The 22,755-nt window shown below is 38.2% G+C and overlaps 1 protein-coding gene across 12 annotated transcripts in view; it reads left to right on the top strand.

Annotated features, from left to right (window-relative positions):
* PTPRM (protein tyrosine phosphatase receptor type M) overlaps positions 1–22,755 on the top strand; it is a 441,163-nt gene that overhangs the window by 393,307 nt on the left and 25,101 nt on the right. For all 12 annotated transcript variants that reach the window (XM_064433927.1, XM_064433947.1, XM_064433884.1 and 9 more), the window contains one exon: positions 13,793–13,890. In XM_064433927.1, the coding sequence (XP_064289997.1) occupies positions 13,793–13,890 (98 nt within the window). The remainder of the gene's footprint in view (positions 1–13,792; positions 13,891–22,755) is intronic.

The following is a 22,755-nucleotide window of genomic DNA, read 5'->3' as shown; positions in this document are numbered from 1 at the left end:
CTGAAGCAGAAATAGTGCATTAAATAACAATACTCTTAACTTCCTTGGCATGTGTTTTGTTTTTATGTTGCAAAAAGTTGTCACAACTACAGCACTGTGGAAGTTCCACACTTCTCTTCACAAAGAAACTTTTTCTTCTATGTTTTTAGCCTTCAGATGAATAACATATGAAATTACTTCAGGGAGAATTAAATAACAGCAAGGCAAAATAGTTGTCCACAATTTTTCAGTTTCATAGATGCTGTCATTTTTTTGCAGGATGTGGACTGAAAACAGCCAGGCTGTTTTCCTGATATATATATACTAAGTGATTGAATTTTATGTACCTGTATTAATCTTGAAGATTCAACTAGTTTTGCTGCTGTTCTTTACTTCTTAATCCTCAAAACATTCAAAAGGTGGTTGAAGCCATCTGTCTTCCGTCAGAGATATGAGCCCATTCTCAGCCCCCCTTTGGAAAGGTGAGGCTTTATAGAACCAAGTTCACCTGTTTTGCAGTAGTGGTGACAAATGAAAAAAAAGTTGCTTTTGCCCCTACCTGAACACCTACAGAAGTAATAGACCCTTTATATGTGAAAGTGACATCTACAGGTTATATTGTGAAGCCATATGGTAAATTCAACTTAGTTCACTCACTACCATTACCCATCAGATTCATAATTTCTGTTATGTTTGAGTATCTGTTAAAAATTTTTACTTTTACTGGTGTTGAGGACAAAAAGAAATAGTGTATAGTGTACTAAAAACTTGGTAACCATCAAAGTCAATGCTTTTTACAAGTTACCACTTTATGGTACATGAGAATACCAGAGTTTCTCTGTGCCTCTTCATTTGTAATATGAGGATTTAGTGATAACTGCCAGAACACCCGTCTTTCACCATTTTCATGATTTCTGTATTTTTCTGTCTTTGTCATAATCAGCTAAGGGATAGTTGTTTTTGTGCAGGGAATGAGACACCCCATTCAGATGGAAGGCTGTAAATGCAGAGCTAGCATAGTTTTCTGATACAAAGTTGACTTAGGCTTTGTTGCAGTGTTTCATTTCCCTGGATCTTTGTGTACAGACCAAGTGAAATAGGAGCAGTGTTAGAAAACTGCTGATAGGTGATAGGTTCATTGCTAGGTGATTGACACGATCCGTCCCAAGGACGTGATTCATGAAGGTTCTTTTTCACTGATCTCAGGGTGCAAAAACTGACACGACAAGGGGATTTGCAGTAAAATCAAAATACATGTACTTTTATTGAATAGCCACAGCAAAGATGCATTAGAGAGAAGGGCAATGGAGAAAAGGGAGAGAATAAGGAAAAGAAAAAGAAGAGAGGGAGGGCAAGGAGGTATATAGCTACCAGACGTGCGGATGACAAAAGTCCCTCGAAGTCTGGTCGACGGAGAGGCCTGTCGTCTTCACGTCAGGGGAGATCTCGAAGGTATCAGTCAGCTCTAACCTTTTTTATAGTCCTTTTGAAATGGGGGAAGGGGACACATTTCAAAATAGTCTATTGATAAAGGGTACAAGGAGTCCATCAGTAGTCCATCAGGAGCAGGTGTCATCAGCAGCAGATGTCGTAGGCAAGAACCATTGTGTTCTCAGTCCAGTGGTCGCTTGCAAAACTTGCTCCAGTCCCCACGCATACCTTCCCTCACCCTGCGGTAGGGATTTCAGTCTCAGTCCTTTTGGGAAGAAGAGGGGAGCTTTTCCATGTAGGGGTCGCATGTCCCAGTCCTTGAGGGGAGAGCCCTCTCCCATCTCAGTCCATCTGTCACGGTGGTTGGTGTACGGTGAGTGGAGGGTCTTTTAGTGGTGACCACTGAGAAGGTCCTTCCAGAGAGAAAGTCCAGCCAAGTCAGAAGGGTAGAGAAATTCCAGCACTAGCGTTGCTAGGTGATGCAGGCGAAGCAGAGCACACTGCCCCTACTCGGGTGCGGTGTTCCATGAGTTGAGCAAACACACCCGTAGGCAATAATCTGGCTTGGTGGACCAGGCAGACCTGGATTTTCAGAACAGGATCTTTTCCCTTCCCCAGTGGTCATGGCTTTCATGACGATCGAGAGGCAAAAATTGAGGGAAGTTTCGGACAGACACTCACAGTGATGGCACTTGCATTTTTCACACGTGTGTCTACATTTTGCATGCAATACATGCCCACCTTTCATACAGCTTTGGAAGTTCTCTGAAAGTACAAACAAGCTTTTGTTTTATATCAATAATTATTTAGTATTTATTTGCCAATATAAATTCTGAAATCCCATGCAGGTTGTTCTTTCACTTGCTTGTCAATGTGGCTTGTGAAACAAGTTTGAGAAAATTACGATTTTTCTGTAGTCCATTGTAAAAGCCACAGAGGAAGAAAAAACAATTCTTGCTATCCTCTTCCCCACACAGATTGAGCTGCAGTAAATCAGACATAAAGGACTTCAGAGCATATATAGATCTCTGTCTTAAAGACAAGATCTTGGTTTGATTTCTGTGTTGTGAAAATCAGATTAGAAAAGTTACAACAGATCTTTGCATATCAGAATAAAGAAGTAAGAGAAATGAGAGTCTTCAGTAAATAATTAGGGGCAAATAAGGCAAAAGGAAAATGTTTCTTGGTTGTAATGTAGAAAATAGAACTGTGTGAAAAGTTGTATATTTGTCCTCTTCAAAAATATGTAACTTAAAATATATTCTGCAGACAGGGAAATTGTCATCTTTCTGAAACTCAAGAGCTGAGCACACTGTCCTTGTGAAGCAAATACTTTCAGAAAAGAACATTATAAAGGTGACCATCTATTAGTGTTGCTCTGACTACTAATTGCCTATATTATGCACTAGAATCCATTTTTTGTTCAAGGAAGATGTGTACAGCATCAGCTGTACAAATTCAACTGCATGTCTGTATTTCAGAGGAAGGCAAATTATGAAAAGCTGATGTGTGATGAGAAGTTTTCCATCTCTGACAAAAAATCAGTCATAAATTTGGCTTGGTGGGGAGGGTACCCAGCACCCAGAGGTGCTAGACAGAGTCCTGTTAGCACACCTGTTAATCAGTGAAGCCTAGTGCTAAAGCAGAAACAGGCCAAGAAATGCAGTTTGTCAGAAAAATCACATAGTCAGGGCATCTTTTTTTTCTACGAAGTTTATTCAACAGATGGTCTTCAGCAGTCTGGAAGAAGAAGGCTTTTGGTTTTCTCATCTCCTAGATAAAAAAAAAAAAGTAGTGTAGCAAATTTACAAAACAAAATGTATTTCAGAAACAAATGTATCAAGCAAATAAACTGGGGTGGGGTTATTTTGGTTTTTTGGCGGTTTTGGGTGGTTTGGAGTTTTTTGGGGAGTTGGGGTTTTTTTGTGTGTTTCTGTGGTTTTTGGTTGGTTGTTTTTGTTTTGATTTGGTTTTTTGTCTTGTAACCATATCCAAATCTTTGAAGTCTGTTGTCTTTTCTCTCTTATATATCCTTTGGTGGTGACTGAAATCTCTGTATTGATATGGCCACCTATGCACAGACAGTCCAGGTGATTTTGAAGCACTGCCTTTGAAAACAAAAAAAAAAAAAATGCAGGCTTATTAGATCGATCTCTTTCCCTGTCCACCTGTATTCTTCCATGCACTTGCATATTCAGATGTAGACTGTGGAGATTCCCTCTGCTGTTTCTAAATCTCATTCTGCTGCAAGCATATTCATGTATTGTCTACACTGAGCACAAATACACTTGGCATGTTAGAACGGTATTCCTTGTTACAGTGTACACCAAATACTGCAGTCTCCCATAAATGTACCAATGTTCTCTACCCTTAAATATAAAAATACATTGTGAGTGATACATCTCACTCATGCGATACTTATCAGGACAATAAACTATGACAGAAGTTTTTTCCAAGCATTTTTACTTATGCTTTAATGTAGACTAAATTATCTTGTTTTTTCATCGAGGTAAAGTGTTCATGTTAATGCATTTAAACTCCCAGTACAAGATTAAAAAATACAGCATCTGAATATCTTACTCACAGGCATGAGCAACATTCCTTCACAATAAGGTCCTTGGGGAAAAATAAAAGAAACAAGTAGCCAAAATGAACTCATATTTTTGAGCTAGAGAATACTGATGATTTTATTACAATCTGATGCTTATGATTGACTCAACATGGAAATAGAAAGTAGAAATGCAAAAGACTAATTAGGTTCTTTTGTCCATTCCCTAAGGAACCTTCTACTGAAGGGGATAAAATGATCTTAAACTTCTCATCCATCATCAAAATTGATTCTGCATTACAAGTTGATGTGAAGAGCCCAGTCCAACAAGTCAATTACTTAAGATTTTTGTTTTGGAAATGTTAGATGCAGCATGTTTTTTACAAAAAAAAATGTGTATGTGTTAGTCTTTCCAAGCTCAGATGAGCTATTTAGAATGAGTGATTAATAGGTATTCATATTTCCATGATGCAAATCATGCTTATTAAGAAGAATGCACAAATTAGAAACATAAACAGCTTTCTTGGTGGAAAACACTGATTCAGCAACTGAAACTTTCTGTTGGACTGCTCTCACAAAGACAGCTCAGGTTTGAACCAAGGTCTCAAGCCTCTTGCAATAACCCTTCAGTCAGAGCTGTGACCTCAGGCAGAGAGCCAACACCTCTCGTTGCTGTCCCATCTGATGTGTTCATTCCTGTATCCCAGATGAGTCGCCCATCGTTCTTCTCACACACTTGAATATAATTAAGCAATTAAAATATCTGTAGTATATAGAGTGAAAGAAGGTCCATGTATGAGCGAGAGTTACTTCTCTGTAGCCAGTACCCTCTGCCAGAAAATACATTGAGGCCTCTAGTTACAATTACATTTTTCAAAGCTTTCCTGTTTCATAGAAGAAAAACCTGAAGCGCACTCTCTGCAAGCCACTGTCTAGCAGTGCTGTCTTAAAAGCTGCAAGGTAACAATTCAAGGCTCTGGCATTACTCAGGTATCCCACATAGCCCTCACTAGGGGATTCCTACCCCCAGGAGTGCTACATGTAATTCAGAATTTGGACGATGCTGGATTTACGCAGTCTGAGAAAATGTTAGTGAGAGGAACAGACCATTTAACATCTCTGCTGTGGGGCAAGCAAATTATATTAAAAAAAGGAATTCTTCAGTTACACTGGATGAACAACATTCAACTACAACTACACTGTTTTGATGGGGTTTTTTTTAGTTTCCTGCAGTTAAGATCAGAAAAAGCAGCTCTCTTGAGTGGCATAAGGGTGCATACATGGACAGTAGTACTATGTACACTGCTTTTATTGCATTCAGCTTTGTCTCATCTCAGGCTAACTGTTCAAATCTAGACAATTTCTGTTGCTGCCAGTTCCTCTGTTACCAGTCTGCAGTACTTCTCTGAGTTAGTGTGGAAAGGTGTTGTGGAAATGTGCTATTTATTCTTTGGAAAACCATATGACATTTTCATTTTATTTTGTTCAAATAGAACAAACTGAGCTAGTATTGGAAATCTAACTGTGGAGAAATGTCAATCAATAAGTGTGTAACACTTTATTAGATGGCAACTTAGCTGGCAGCATTAGCTGTAGTGGTATAAAAATGTCTTAAATAGCACCTGTCAAGAGTGCACAAATAAAGTGTGGTCACAGCCTTTAAAATAAGTTCAGCAATGAGCTGTTTCTGAAAATGGTGGAAATACTAACATGGAGCTGGAGCAGGTAAGATGATTTAGGAACGGTAGAAGCAGTCATGCTGTAGTTGCTGTGTATTGTACCAACACTGTTCAGGTTGTTCAAACCCTGCCTTGCTTCTGTTGTCTTTCAAGGTGTGTTTGGCTTCTTATGACTGTGAGGGGCATGAACACCTTCTGTGTATTCATGGGCATTTCATATGTAATGGTCTTCTGCTGCAATGGAGCTCCAGTCCCAGGCTGGGATTTCTAGATAGCACCATAATGCAGACAAAATAATGCATTGAGATGGGCACTGTTCTGGCCCAGTTAGATCTGTATCAATAAAGAAGATGCCATATGATATTCCACAGAGTAAATACCACATTCCTCCATCTGACTTGCCACAGAATCGTTGCAGAATAGGAGCAGAGGAAATGCCAACAAGAAAAATGATCCAGCTCTAGCCAACAGCTGATGTGTATGTGAATATACATGTATTTAGAAAATATGCATTTTCAAACCAATTAGCTAGTTTTATGAAATGAGCAATTTTAAAGGAAAAAATCTCTGGAGTAATCAGTTTTATCATTGCTCAAAGGATTATATTTTCAAGTATCTCTGTATTAAACTGGGAATTCAAAGTGGAGGGGTTTTTTATTTTAGCTATTTGTGAAACACTTGCATTATTTCATAAAACAGTGGGACTCTGGCTCCTCATTACTGCACATTGTAAATACATAAATACAATGTTTTTGTTTTCTTTTTGTTTTTGGAAAGAGATGGAGGATTTACAGGTCAATCTTCTTGTATTCTTTTTCCTCTAAGAGGTCTAGTGCTGACTCCTTAAATACAGGAGTAGGTGGTATAGAAAGCCAGCCAAAGACTGGTCAGTCTCGTGGGAGCTATACATAAAATTTCCACATGCTCCACAGTCACTTAGTAATCTAAGCCTTGTTGAAAGCTAATGGGACTTGAAAGCACTTTGAACATTTCATTTTCTGAAAGCCAATTTTCGCATATAGCAGTGTGCAGGCAGCAGGGCTGGCTGACTGGCTAGCTCAGAGCAGGTAGGATTCAGTTTGTGCTTGAAAATCAGCCAATTACTATTCACTGTGCTGTCCCTTGGCTGGTAATGAGAGAAAGCTGTGTTTTTCCGGAGCAAAGGATACAGTAGAAAGCCTCTACATTGCCAGTAGCTGCGCTAGGCAGGATTTGTCCCAATAAAGCATTTCAGCTCGCTATATAAGCAGCATTTTCCATAAATGTCAAGCTAACAGGATTCAGTCAGATCTGTTTCTTATTGACAATCCATCTAAATAAGGAAATAATGAAAAGCACATTTTAAATTGGTATCTGAGTCCTGATTAACCCATTTGAGTATAGCTGAGTTGGCTTACTGTTGAGCATTGTTGCTGCATACTGGTGTTTTGGGGGTAAGCATTATAAGATGGTATCATTGCAAAAAGCCAAAAAAAGAAATGGCAGACTGGCTGCAACTCACATATATCTGATATGCTTGGTATGTTCGGAAGCCTGGGTTAAAACTAGTGTTAGGAGAAAAGAAACAATTCTATTTGATTTTGAATTAAGTTCTAGTAGAATTTTTGCTTACAAACTGGTGTCTTTTCTCAGCTGACTATGAGGCCATTACTGCCTCTGCAAGCAGTTGGCTTCTCTCTGTGCAATCTCTGAATCTACTACAATGAAAGAATTGTTAAAATAAGGTCTAAGACTGGGGCAGAATATTTTCCATCCCTCACATGAGAGTAGCCACAGCCTCAGGCATCCTTGCTGGTCTAACATACATATAGGGAATCAGCCTCATTGGTAAGCCATCCACAACTTTGTTTATTTATATTTTTTCCAAGGCAAGAGACATTTTTAAGGAAGATTTTATCAGGAAATCCAGCATAGCTATATAATTACAATATAGCCCTGTTGAAGAGTATGTAATAATTAATACTTGTAAGGCTAGAGTTAGAAAGTGCTTTTCAAATGTCATCACACTCTACATTGGAATTAAATATTAATTCAAATGAAATAAAGGGATAAAAGCAAAACATGGGGTTTTTTCAGCTCATTGCAGGGGTTTTATTTATTTCCTTGATATTCTTTAGTGCATAAAATGTGTATGACAACTAGAAACTAGCAATTAATAAATAACACTGAAGCATTAGTGACCAAGTTTTGCCAGTACAAACGTTTGTTGCTTTTTAATGTGCTGATTCTTACAGTGATAGGCCTGGAGGAGACTTCAGTAAAAGTGAACAGGTAGATGACACTGGGGTACCTTTTACCCTCAATGCTCTTTTAGTTTCTGGAACAGACTTCAGAGGACTTCATTAAAGCATTTAGAAGACTTCCAGGTTATGTGAGCTGATTCTCTTTCATTATTTTCTTGAGACGTAAACCCACAAAAGACTGATCTGTATGCATTTTGATAGCTAGTGGTGAGCAGTGGGCCCATGTGGTGTAGTGATGTCTTGACTTCAGCTGTGTCTCAGCTATCAAAATTGTTCATAATAATAGGAACATTATTGTAATAAAGTAATAGGAACACACATGTTGTGCCTGTGAAAATGCTCTTGTGTAAACCTTTAAAGTTAAGTGTATATGTTACAATAGAAAACAAATGTCTACACCTATTTTGAAAGAGAAAAGACTGCACAATCTTTGCCTGAGTTTTTGAAGTTCTAGCGGAGTTTTGTTCTGGACTTCACAGAGGCATTAAATCCTAAGAGCTCCTGGAAGCATGAGTGAAAGTTCAATAGATGCTATACCATGAGTTTTCAACAAGCACATGGTGAAGACTGCCCCTGACAAATCAGATTTCCAGCAATTGAGCAGATCTTCAAATTACCTTCCATTCCAGAAACCAGCTCATTTGGGAAGGTGAAGATGATTCAGCAACAGCTGTGCTGCTGTGTGGCCATGGAACTATAAAAAATACTGAACCAGCAGTTTATTTTGCAGGTTAACTGTGTCAGCACTGCTGGATCTGTAACTTTTCTTTATAGTAAGTTGACTATTTTAGATAGCAAGATTACTTTTTGAAAAACTAGAATTCAATCTTAAGACTCCTTAGCCTACACCTGGTCACCTAAGGAGGCGTCCAGATTTGCAGAGCCTGCTGACCAGTGATGAGCTTCCCATGAAGTAATTGGGAGACTAACAGGACTGAACAGTCATGAAAACTTGGTCACATAATGATGCACCTGAAAACTCCTTTTGGCAAAATCTTGGGCAAATTGCCTTATCGAGTAGGAAAAAAATGTATTCCATTTATGAGAGATGTTCCCTTGCCTGCAGTCAGTGACATTTATAGTGTACAGTGACAATTAGCTGCAGTTTGTTACCTTTTTCTGAAGGCATATTTACCTCCAAATTCTAGCATGGTTGAAAGAGCAAATAACACGTTCTTGTGGATTATCAGATCTCTGGATTGGCAGTACAAATTTTAAATTTCTTTCCTCCTGTGAAATAAATTATCCTACTAACAGCTATGTCTGTCCCAAAAGGTTTATTAGGAAAATTAGTGTTCTTGAAATTTTTAACCTACTACCTTGTAGTCTCCTCTCCCTGTATTTTATTCCCCTCTGGTTTTATGCTTTTGAGTGTATTTTAGACAATTTCTGCTACATAATAATGGCTTTGGGGTTTTTTGACACTGTAGTTGCAAAGGGAATCATTGCTTCTGGGCTTTTGTTGTTATTGTTGTTGCCGTGCAGCCGTATCTCATAATAGGAAAACACTCACTGTATCTCAAGTTCATTTTGAAGGGAACATGCATAGTAAAATAATGAGGGCTAAAATGCAGCTCCCTCTGAGTAGGTATATTAGCTAAGTGTCTTTCAGTAGTCCAGCTGTAGGCAGTCAGCAAGCAGCAGGTTTTCCTTCAGTAAAAAGTGAAGGCAGTTATCATTGCTACCAGAAACTGCAGTAACCAGGAGGTGAAGGGACCATTTTATAATCACCTCCTCATGCCCTGTGGTTGTGGCTACTCACTGTGAGGGTATTTCTGCTCTCTTTTCAAGATGGAATTTAACTGCTGCAGGTGTAAGTCTTGCATCTTGTCAGTCCCCTGCCTCTATTAGCACATATTTATGGTTCCCACCACCCATGCACTGTCCCTGGGGAGCCTTTGCAGCTTAAGGGTACCTGCTCATTTTCTGCACATGTCTAGGTTTAATATGTATCACTGAACTTGGTCTCAGATGGACCAAATGTTAGCTTGTGGATTTGACATTCGGTGCTAGAAAAATATTTTAGCAGCTATTTGTTCCTTGTCTAAGCTGCTTGCTTTTCTAGAAATTGAAAAATGACCCAAAGATTTAAAAGTCCTGTGTGAGTAAGTGCTATGTGTGCTTCAGGATTTAGGCTTTACTTCTTTCTTCATGTGCTTGCTTTATTCCCTACACCTGAACACTTTTTGCTGTATTCTGGGCTAGTTCATCACATTCAAATTGATCTCATGCCCCAGTAGCAATACCAGTTTTTAGATGTGGTTTTCACAACAGGAAGGAAAAATAGAGGAACTAGAAAACTCTGGTTACAATGCAGTGTTAAAGAGTCTAAACCATTCATAAAAGCTGTGTGATGTTCCATTTTCTAATATGTTTTTGTTCCCAGAACAGCAACTAACTACTGCTGGTAATAGAACCAGTGGTTGTAATATACACAACCAATCGTTTCTGTTGAATTGTTCAATAACGCATTTAATTAGCTAGGGGTTTGGAGGGTTGATTTCTTTTTCTTATCTTCTTTGCTTTTCATCTTCTGGTTGCAGTATGTTGGTGATCTCTGTTTTTTCAGAGCAGAGAACTTTGATAGCAAGTACTGTATTGTGGAGCTAACGGGGTGTGCCGCAGGCTTTCTGTCGAGTAGCGCAGTACCTTCTCTTCAGACCTTCTCCTCCTGCAAGGGGGAAACTGCTGAGAATAACCTTTCTGCCTATTGTGCACACATCTGTTAAGCTGATGCTTAGAACAATTATAGACTCTTTCTCCTCCTACCACAAGTCTCTGGAATCAAATAATTTAGTTCTTCAGGACAATAAATCCCACAACCCCCACCTAGCCTCTAATGCTTTTCAATTCTTGCTGGAGACAAGTAATAATTTATTAATATGTCAGAAAATAGTTTTTAAATGTCAAGAAGAAATGAAAAATGGGATGTGGAAGAATTACTTTCTGAGATTTTAACGTAGGTTTTGGGGTGGGGTTTTTTTTTTTCCCATGTCCTGAACATGAAAGAAGTTTAGAGGCTACGTGTAACAATTGGACCCAAAAAGCAAGAAAACATGGGAGAATATGAAGGGAGAGCAGGAAGTCCTGTCAAGCCCTTTTAATTATGGTTGTTTTATTTGGGTAGTAAGATTGACAGGAGCATACTCTGCACTGCAGAATAGGGCATTTCTTCTAGAAGTACACTTAGAATCAAGCTTGAAAAACTTGTTATAGCTCAGCTCTTTCTCTGGCCTACAAAAAACCATTACTTTTTCTAAAGATTTCTTTTTCTTCTAATTTATTTTTTTCTTTATGGAGAATGGAAAAACTCAAAATCTACAGGAATAAATTAGTGTTTAGGATCTCTTCCCAGTTGTAGGAATCTTTAAATCACAGCACAAATTATGCAGTATGTAGGGAAAAAAGAAATCAGGATTAAATTGTTGCAGGTTATCCCAGAGCTGTCAAAAAGAAATGGCTGTTACAATGTAGGGCCTAACTGTCTTGTATCTCAAGTGAATCTGTGGGAAAGAAAACTGAATTCATATATAAAGAAACTTGCTACATTGCCCCACAGTGTCTCAAAGATTCTGGCTTCTTGCAAGGGGACGAGACCTGTGTAGATGTGTAGACCATTTACTTTTCCTGCAGCATTACCAAAAATATGTCAGATTAAATTTATTGAAACATCACACAGTCCTATGAAGACAGAATGCAGGGGAGCCATCTAGATTTTCTCCATTAAACCAGGATTCTTGAAGCAATATTGTTATTTTTTTGTCCTTGATCAAGTGTAATGTTAATAATGTGTCGTGAACTTGAAGGCTTTTTCCAGGACACTACTCTGTGGAAAACCATCTTTCCCTAGCCTACTTTTAGCTATGCTCCTTAAAAGACAATAGCAGTAGTAATTGAGCTGAATATTTGTTTCAGATTTGAGAGGAAGGAAGAAGCTATAGAGAGAGTATTTTCCTAGAGTGAGTGGAATACTCTGATTCCTTATAATCAGTAGGAGAGGCTGGCACAAAACCTTTCCAATGCTGTTGTGACTTTAATTGTGAAAGAAAGCTACATTGAATCCTAAAATATTAAAACACAAACAAGCTAAACTTTCACTACAATATATACTAATTATATTATTGTGACATTCAAAATTGCACTTGGACCATGACTGTATCACATTTCCAGGACACTTAGGTAGAAGTAAACTGCTTGCTGTAAATTTCCATATGATGGAGAGCGATTAAACTATTGTTGAAGTTCAGAATGAAAGCTCACAAAAGGTTCACTTGTACTGTGCTGTCAATTTAAAAAAGAAAATAAAAGTGTTTGGTTTTGCAGCTATAACATTAGCTTGAATTTAGTAATTTCAGAAACTGTAGCTTGAGATTCTGCTGTTAATTCTACTCTTAAGATTTTCTGACATTTCTTGTGTTCTAACAGTCACAGTTTCCTGTTGTTTTAAATGGGTTTGTCTCCTGTTACATGAACAATGAAAGCAATTCATGGAAACTTATAAGGAAATCTATAAGAAGACCTATGAAACTCATGATCTGTGCATCATTTTTAAAGACAGATAAAATAAGGGAGAGAATACATAGCTTCTTTAAATGATCTGTGCAAATTTTGGGTGGAAAAACTATAATTTGGAATTGCTGTAAATAAGTAGTTTTTTAAAAATTCAGTAGTTTTTTCTTAAATTAAAGTTATGTCATAACTGTGATGTTATTTGCCTAGTGAGTTGGTTTTGGCTTGCCTATAATATCAGAGAGTCACAAAAAAAGTCACAGAATGGTTTGGGATGGAAGGGATCTTTAAATACCATCTGGCCCAAGCCCTCTGCTGTGACAATATAGTAATAATATATTACTACGTTTTCCGCTAAATGCTTGATTTCAAAGTGAATATTTTATTTTCAAAGGGAGATCAAAGTACACAACGTGGATGCCAAACTGCCCGAATCTGTTAATGTATGGTTTGGTAATGCTTGAAGAGTGTTGGCTTCTTTACTAAAGGAACATTAGGGCAATACATTATCCATTTGTTCTCCAATTAGCTTAGATTTAAGTCATTCCTCTAAATAAGCCCCTAATTGTTTGCTGCAGTGTGACAGTTCGGTAATGGATTCAGTATGGATGTTAAGCTTATAGTTTATATTGTTTACTCTTGCTGGCTCAGTGATTTTAAAGCACAGGTTTAAAATTGGGGTGGCACACTGAGCACCAAGGGTAAGATGTACAGGCTACAAACAGAAAGGACCAAAGAGATGTGTTTTTTTCTCAACATTTTGCATTTCTGTAGCATTTCCTGTGAGCTGGTACCCAGCTTCAGCATGATGCTGGAGGAAGCCCTGTATGTTCATGAACAGAAGCACACAGGTTGGGGAAAGCGCTGCAGAGGATCTGCTGCTGTGGCACATCAGATTTCTTTGCCACTTTGCCCACTGTTTTGCAAAGTGATACACTGCAGCAAAAAAACTATAATTTCTGTCTCACTTCAGGAACTACAATTTAGGAGCTGGGCTAATTTGATAAATAGTGAACACTAAGAAAAATATTAGAAACGAGGAAAGGCCACATACTCCATTGAGACTCATTTCATTCCAAATATACCTTCCCTAGGTTATCATCCAATTGCTAAAAGAAAGAGTGATGTTATCCATTCTTTATAATTCCACTTCTGGGTATTATGGAGATAAATACCTAAGTGCTGGAGAACTAACTTTCTTTCAGAGCACTATTTCAGGAGAAAAATACTTAAATGCAGATAGGTAGGATGACAGAAAAGAAATTGACCGACCCTAAATGAAAAATATGATGATAGTGATACAAATATATGTGTACAGTCACGGTTTCACAAAGTCCCCCAGAGACAAGCTTCCAATCATGAGACTTTCAGGTAGTAACCTTTCATTTGATTTATTGTTTCAGGACCAATGCAGGAGACAATATATGACTTCTGGAGGATGGTATGGCATGAAAACACAGCCAGCATAATCATGGTTACTAATCTCGTAGAAGTGGGAAGGGTAAGTGGTTTTTGTACTTAAAAAGATGAAAGGCATCCAAGGTGTTTGCTTTTCAAAATTAAATAACAGACCAACAAGGTTCTTACATGCTAAGTATAGCACATAAAATATGTATGACTGCCTGTGTTGAGAGGTTCATTATCAATTATTTTTATACATGCCTTGGACACTTGGCTTTGTTACCATTAGCGCCATGAAAAAGTAACTAATAAAGCTGTATTCTGTACAACAGAGTCTGCAAAGAATGACAAAGAGGGGAGGTGTCATATGTTTGTACATATCTCAGATGTGCCATTTCTCTTAAGAAAGTCAGTAAATTTGTTGCAGAACAAGGTATAGAATCATCTCTTTATTTTTTTAAGGAAGACTAAGGGACTGTCATTCTGAAACAGATGTCTGAGAAAAGTAGCTAAACTATGAAATTGTTTCTTGGTATATTTGTAAATTGGTCTGGCTTGTTTGGGTTTTCCTTCCTGAAAGCCTTCTGGACTAAAACAGAAAAAATTAGTTTTATGCATTTGTGCACTGTTTGTTGATGAGGAGGTCGTATTGGGGAGCTGGATAGTAAAGTAAAGTTGAGTTACCTCACTGATACTGTGTAATGCTCTTTCTTTGCTTGGTAACTTCTAAAGTAGGCCTCCTGCTCTAGTCGTTATGGCTAATTTTGTTTTCAGCAAATATTGACTGGAACCTTTTTCTGTGTTTCACACAAATGTCAGTAAGTGAGTCTTTTCATTTACTGCTTCGTCTGTGCACTGCTGTCTTAGTTCTCATCTGGGATGTTGTTTTCCAGAAAATTTGCTTAGGAATTTGGCATATAGCTTTCATTTGATATGAAAAGAAATCCCACTGCTTTTATGGGAACTGTGGCAATTATTGTAAATTATTGTAAAGTGTTGAAATAAGAAGTCAAGTGCATGCATCTTGGTATGAGCAGCACGGTTTTAAGAGATGTTTTTAATTTCACACTGGTGGTGTGTGATACCCCTTCTGCCCATTTGCATTAGGAGAGAGCACTGTTTATGTGGTGTGAGTTGAAGTCCTTTTGAGCAAGTCCAGTTTTACAATCTCAGTTTATTCTTCCATATGTCCTTTGTGAGCAGATAATATAAATCCTAACAGTTAGATATCTGTGTGCCCAAGCCTGCTTACAGATCAGGTGCCAGTATTATTTTTAGATTTAAAAAAGATGGGGATTGTGACTGCAATTAACACCTGCTGCAGGAGCACATGTACGACTAATTGCAGAGACAAAGAGGGATCATGGAGGCTGCTTTCAAAATGCAGTCCCTTGAGTGAGGAAGAAGGTAGAAATAGCTGGATGGTCACGTATCAATTCAAAATGGATGGATTTGTAAGAATAGGAAGCTCTCCAGCAAACCTCTTTGTTAAAGCTTTATGCACATTCATAAGTGCCCAAGCGAACAACTTAAAAAGGGATGTTTTCTGGGTATGAATAAACAAGCCTGAGAGCAAAAACAGCATTCTGCATGAAACCACATGCTGTTTTCCCATAGTCAGTATTTGGAAGCGCCAATTAGAGTGAACTGTCAGATGTCAGCAAGGGAGACACCAGTCTTGGTGCCAGTGCTGGCAGCCTCTGCTTACAGCACATTCCCACAGCAGCAAGGAATGCTTTGTGCCACCATGGAGATTTCTTCAGGGTGCAAGAGTCCTAGTGGGATACAGATCTACAGCTTTGTTGTTTCCGTCAGCAGTAGAAATTATTTTGTTCTCACTTGTTCTGGAGGCCAGCATAGGTGAAATCAGAGAGCAGAAATTAAAATGAGCTTTTAATGGAAATAAAATCGTATGAGCCATAGAACAGTGCACTCACTCCTCCATTGGTGTTTTTGTGCCACTCCCAGAGCTGGAATCAACAGGAGCAAGGAGGCAAATTGCAAACATACCATCTGTCCCACAACCCCTAACACAAGCTCTGTGCCACCTTGAGTAGCAATAATTTTAATGGACTTTTGGTAGCATTCCTGTAGGACAAACCTTTATAACCCTCCCAAACTTGAGGTTTTCTATTTCTATTGCTATCACTTCTGTAAGATTTATAGTGGTTTCTTATTTTTACGTTTTAAGCATGTTGACCCATGGTAAGCCAAGGAGGAAAATTTTTTTGCATTTTCAGGAAACAGGAATTTTCAGAATTTAACATTTACCACACGGTGTACAGCCTTCATGAATTAATCATTGAGGGGGCGTATTTGTATTTGTTTTTCAGTACTGGCTGGATAGTCATTAAATCAGTGCTAGGAACTTGCTTCTTGCCCTGGAGCATTATGCATCAGGACTGTTTTAATTGCTGCTGGAGGAATCACCATGAGGCTGTCCCTAATACAGGCACCTGCTGCAAATGACTCAGTCCCCCATTACCCTCCAGCAGGGTCCAGGTACATCTGCCAATATCTGTCATTATCTGAGGCACACTTGTCAGAACTGCACATCCCTTTAAGCTCTTGTGTGTTCCAGTGAGGGACCCTTGTCAGTGTTTCTGGCACCTGCAGACTGCTGTGCACCTGGTATTTAAATGGCACCGAAATGTGTTTTGATTGTTTTCTCTCTTTAATGAACCCACCTGAGGGACATTTAGCTCTTCATCTAGTAGCCTGTTACCCAGTCACTCACATTTACACTGCTTGTGTGGAAATTCAGAACTAGCTTGAGCTGTTACACTAATCCATCTGCCAGAAGTCTTATAACAAAATCTGCAGGGCTCCCTAAGGAGACTTTTGTACTGATAATTTAAGCTAATGATTCCTAAACATATTTAGTCAGTTTTACGAAGACCTCATTAGAATGTGACTGTTTATTAAAAATCAAAATGAAGTCTCACAGTCATTTAGAAAAAGCATTGCTGAGTTGCATGAATAGTTCTTTGATAAAGGATGATGAAGTGGTGCTTGTTAAGGTTGGTCTAGGTTGACAACAACTTTTACCAAAAAAAATCCTAAACAAATAAGCAGCCCTTGAAGCAACCTTGAAAAAAGGTTTCTGTCTTCTTCATGCTGGGATCAACAGCTTTTCACTCGCAATGAAGTTCACAAAAAGAAAATGGCAAATAATTAATGGTAACGATCCAAGAATCAGAATTTTCTAAGCCACACACTAATGGATAAAAAGCATAAACGAGAATCAAGACTCACAAAAAGCTGTTTCAAAGTAATGTATTCTGGATTATATTAATGCAAGAGGTCTATATGCCTATGTCTGTAAGTGGTAGAGGAACTGAAGATAGTGTAATTTTAAGGAGCATCTTTAACTGAGAGATTTAGCATAATCTGGTGGTTTATTCTGTAAGAAGCAAAATTTTTTATCCAGCAGCGTGATGATGTCATGATCACACAGGGTGATCATGAAGTAGACACGTAGACACAGAAGAACATCTTGCTTACTCCAAGAGACCACTCTGGAGGGCAAACTCCCAAAGACCCGGAAAAGCAGTGGGAATGGGAAGGAGTTTATGTACTGGCCAAGGTCTCAGGTGGTTCTTGATTTGTTTCAGTGTTTGCACACATTGAAACATTTCTGTCTTCCTTGAAGAGGCATGGTGGGAAGATTTAGAATATATTCAATTGTGCCATCTAGCTGTCACCTCCATCTTTGCTCTTGTTGGGGTGGTACTAATACTTAGTTGGCAGAATCAAACTTGGCATGTCACATTATTTGTCATTTTTCAGTAGTCACTTTCTCTCCCACTTGCTTTAGGCAGAAGAAATTTAGTAATAACTGATTAATAAATGCTGAAATGCACTGCCGAATTTTAGTAGAGGTAGCTATAAATAAATGCACTGCAAGGACTTATGTTTGTCTATCATGCTTTTAATGTAACAAAGTATTCACAAACCAAATCACTATAAATAATTATAAAAAATAAAACCTCACCCCAGGAGCATAGTAATTACAGTAATTAGAGTTTCTCAATTATTATTCGGAATTAGAAAACAGCCAGTGCTAATAGTGTTAATAAGCACACAAAAGACCCTTTTTGTGAAAGGAAGCAAGGTTGACTACAACGGAATGGATGTGGCACAAAGGGGAATGAAGGTCAGCCAGGAACTGGTAAATAGCTCCTGTGCCTGTGCCCACACCTTTGTCCTACCCAAACTGCCTCTCCCTGCCATCATATCCCTCAAGGGTGTTGTACTTTCCTAACAGTCATTTCACACTCTTCCCAGGTGACATTTCCCTCCCAGGAGCCAGAAGGGCTGTGTTTGCATAGGGGAAAAGGAAGAATACACTGGTGGTTTAACTTTTCCTTGGCTTGTTTTCCTGGACCTGTGCTTGACATGTTTTGTATGTGGCACTTCTCTGCAAAAATGGGGATAATTTCAACTTTTCATGCTTAAAAGAGTTCCACATGACAGCAAGGATATCCATACAACAGTGTTCTGACAGAGAGAATATCTCCTTGATGCTGGCTTGCTATAAAAAGCATTACTTGTAAGATAAATGGTGTCAGAAAAGGATTGTTCTTCCTAGTAAAGCCTGTATGGTCACAGCCCGATGTTCATGTCTTTGGGTTTTCAGGATGTGCAGCACTGGTCAGCATTCAAGAGACTTTTCTTAAACAGATTCAAATATATTTTCTTAGCAAATAAAACCCAAAAGTCTTTATGACATACCAGATCTTCTTCAGATCTACTTGATAATTTGTGTTATCAACAGAGATTATACATGCAAGAAAAACTGCTAAATAAAATCTTGTCCAAAGACTTCTTACTGGAAACAGATGGAAAAAAATCTTAATTGGAAATTTCAGCAGCAAAAAAACTGTTTGAAACTTCCAATGGACTTAACACCTATGCTTAGAATGAAAATGGAATTTTTTGTATCACAAAGCTATTACAGAGTTTGTACTTAGGCATTTTACAAGTTTTTGAGAATCTTCCATGAAGATGCTTCTAATGAACAAAGGTAAACTCAAATTGTATTTAAGATTCAGATCACCCAATACTGTGATCTTGCAGAGGTGAAACACAGTGACTCTCCAGCATGTCTCACAAACAGCCCGTTTGTATTTAGTATAAATGGAAGAACACTCTGTCTAATTGAAACTGCCTCTAAATGTAATAAGCCAAATTGCCTACACTGGAATTAATTCAGGATACTGGTGTTAATGCTCCTTAGGAGGTGTGCCAAAGAGTTTGTATGCGTACTGGTGACTAAGATTTCATTTCAACTTTTCTACTGAAAGAAAGAAACCACATTTTATAAATAAGAGGGGAAAGGTTGTTACATGAATCTATTCGCTTCCTCAAGATAATTCTAGTCCAAACTTCTTAAATATGTATTCCCCATCCATTGAATATTTTTTTCCTAATCTTGTTTACCCCCGAAAATGGGACTTGTTCTTATGGTACACCAGCACAAGGTATTACATTCTGTTGTTGTACTTTTGGTTTTACTGTAATTCCAGTGTCTCTTATTGAGTAGAGGACAGTTTATACTTTTGCAGAATATCAATGAGAAAACAGAAAACCAATCAAAATTTAAAACTATTGTTAATCTTTCAAGTCAGTGAACCCTTCTAGTCATCAAAACAGATTTCATCTTTCTAGATTTTTAAACAGTAATAGTTTACATTACTGCATTATACACAGTAGGGGAGTAGCCCTTAGGGAAAATTTAATTTGTTGTTCTCCAGGAAAGAGAAGGAAGGGCTCTTTGGAACTGTCTAAAACAGATGTGCCCAGGTTAGTAATGTTAGCATCATGAAACAGATCATCAAGATAGAAGCATTCTGCACTGTCCCATGTCACACAGAGCAGACATGGGTTCAACTCTCAGTGTTTTGTTGTATTCTCATCTCCAGTAAAAGCTATGTTTCAAATAATGTTAATCAACACAGATAATATCTTAATGCTTACTAATCCAATTGAGATAATTCATTTAGAGCAACGAACAAAAGAGGTTTAAGGATACACAAATGCACTGACCCCTTTGTTGGACTAACTGAAGTGCCACCAAGGTGTAGGATGCAACTTTAGGTGCAGTTTGCTAAGAGGGAGGGCTTCAAGTTCTTTCTTGAAATGTCAGGGCTAGCAAAATGACTTCATAACTGCAAGTCTCCTCACCTCAGCAGTCTCTTGAAATTATCTCTCAGTCTCTCTGTGAAGGGAGAAGGATCCTGGAGGCACTGACACAGTTTTACTTTACCCAGCAGAGTACGATGTAGAGCTGTCTAAGCTAACATCAGATGATCAGGTTTTAGAGCCAGAAGGCAATCCACTAAGTAGGTGGTGCTCAGCTAATGGTATGATTTTGATCTTGGAATGGAAGCATGGTTCAAAGCACAGGCTGGGCTGCTCAGTGCAAACACATCAGGTCCTTGGAGCACAGGATCGGAGAAACAGGCCCATGATTTCACACTTGTGTCAGGAATTAAGACAGGTTTTGGGGAGCTGTAGCATCTTGGCATGGGACCACCCTTCTCATGTGTTCTGTGCCCAGCTTTTCTTCTCCAGGGATGTACTGAGATGCATAAAATTGCCTCAACATAAGCAATGATACAGATACAATCCATATTCATCTCTGTTAGTATTATCAATGGAGGCAGGTACACTGGAACAATTTTACCTTGGGTTGCCGTAACCTAAAGCAGCTCTTCTAAACCAAATCTTCTTTATGGTCAAAGGAAGGCCACACCAAGGGTTGGGCCTTAATTTTAATTTTAATTTCATCTTAATTTCCTCTAACCCACTCTGCCAGATTGATGGCATGCTAACAGAATACTGAGTCTTAAGAACAAAGGGTCACACTCATTTTTTCAGGTGGAAAGCATTCGTTTATGGCTGCTGCTGGACATGTCCAGAAAGCCAGTTTTTCTGGGCAGAAGCTGAATGAGAGTGCACCCACCAGGTAACTTAGGGCTGCACTGTTGGAGCAGCTTAGGGCAGCAGAAGGTGGAGAGGTATCTCAGCTCTGAGTCATCCCAAGAAGTTAGACTGAGCTAGTAAAATTCATGGAGACATCTCTCCCCACCCTGGCAGCTGTGAACTACATAAAGACTTCTGGCTGACTTCACAGAGACCCATTCTTCTGATGGTGCCAAACAGTATCTTAAATATTGTATTTCTCAATAGTCTTCCACACCTCTTTTAGAAAACTGTAGAATGAGGTATAAAACTAATAACACACTTGCTCAAAAGCAAACAAAAAGAAAATGAAAAAAAGGAAGACTGGGTTTTATCTCCTGTCAAAGGTTGTTTTATAACATATAAAATGTTCTTATATGGTAATACATTTTTTGTTTGAAAAGTATTTAAATAAAAATACTTTCAATTATTGGATGTTCTTTTAGTTCAAGTCAGCCAAATAAAAGTATCTGTTATCCGAGCTACATCTGTAAAATCTGTTTAAAATTTTACCAGTGAGCTAGGTTGGCTGTTTCATTTTATAGCCAAGAGGTTTCACTTCAAAATTTATGTCTGACTTATCGTTATTACTTAGTTCAGGATTAATTTTAGATTAGAATGTATAATACTGCCCTTCACTAATGACAATCCATGCAGGGCATAGTCAGTTATATATATCACCCTTTCACTAAGAATATTTCAGAATCAAAGGCAATTGGAAACTTTGAATAATCAGTGTTATTCAAACTGTTCTGTATGGACTGCAAAGTGTATTTCACAGCCAGCTCACATATTAAGTCTGTAATATTACTCCTATTCCAACATTCTAGGTAAATGAATTACTGTCCTGACTTTCCTACTGCCTTTAGCTACATGTGTCACATTGCCAAATGGTTAAATATACAGCTTCAGAAGTCACAATTTGTGTTCATTAGCCATCCACAGCCTACATTATTCGTTGTATTTAGAACTAGCAACAACAACTTTGCACCTTCCTTTTTAATTCCGCATTTCACATGTTAGACTGTTTTACTGGGGGATGGAACTAGAAGGTGGAAGTAGGTAATTCTCTTGTCCAAATTTCTAAAATTATTAGTAAAATAAACATGTTTGAAACAATTGGACAGTGTACCTTGGGATGAATAGATTAAACCAGAGCATTTTCATTATGTCTCTGGCAATCATCCTTTTATCTCATCTTGTGATGAACATCTGTATTTTTTGGCATGTTGGTAGGATATAAATGTGGGGTATATGTGAACAAACTCTCAATTATAATTCTGCTCAGATGAGATTTCAAAATTATGTTTTCTGCTTTGTGGACGATACTGTTATGGTAGCAACTGTGTGGAAAAAAAAGATCTAGTGCATTTACTATTCAGTTCTGGAACCATGTATCAATTATTTAGTTAAACCTTCTGTTAGTAAGGCTTTTTTGTTAAACACGTACCAAATGTTTATAAAATGGAAAAGAAATTCATCAAGTTATGGTAGCTAAAGCTGTGCTAAAAAGAAAAATTGAACATATGCTACCAGCAGTGTTTCTCATATTTAATGAGTAAAACCATATTCTATTTTGTTGCAATTGTCTTTTCTTATACAAATAAAGGCCCTGATCCAATAAGCATTTATAAATGTGGTTTTGATTTACACTAGTTAATCTGTTTCTGTCTTTAAGACACCTTTGCATTTATTTGGGTGGTCCTAGAGGAGATGGGAGATGGATATTTATGCATTTAATTGACTTTTGGTTCACTAGGAGTCCAGGAAGTTCTCAGGTCCAGAGCTCTGCACGTGCATAGCATTGCAGAACAAGAGCCAAAAGTAGGAGAAAAGCCTGAATTAAAATAAAGTTGGGTTTGGGTCTTTTTTCCTCTGTTAGAGAGTGAATCATCACTTGGTCTGTGGCTCTGACTGAATTCTGGCATGGTTCCTGTGGCTTTCACAGCCCCTATTCCACTTGGGAGAATTTTCAGGAAATTGTGTTGTCATGGATCCT

The sequence above is a fragment of the Passer domesticus genome, chromosome 1 (assembly GCF_036417665.1).
Source record: "Passer domesticus isolate bPasDom1 chromosome 1, bPasDom1.hap1, whole genome shotgun sequence".
NCBI classification, from domain to species: Eukaryota; Metazoa; Chordata; class Aves; order Passeriformes; family Passeridae; genus Passer; species Passer domesticus.
The sequence above is the reverse complement of the archived record's forward strand: the minus strand, read 5'-3'. Positions and strand labels throughout refer to the sequence as shown.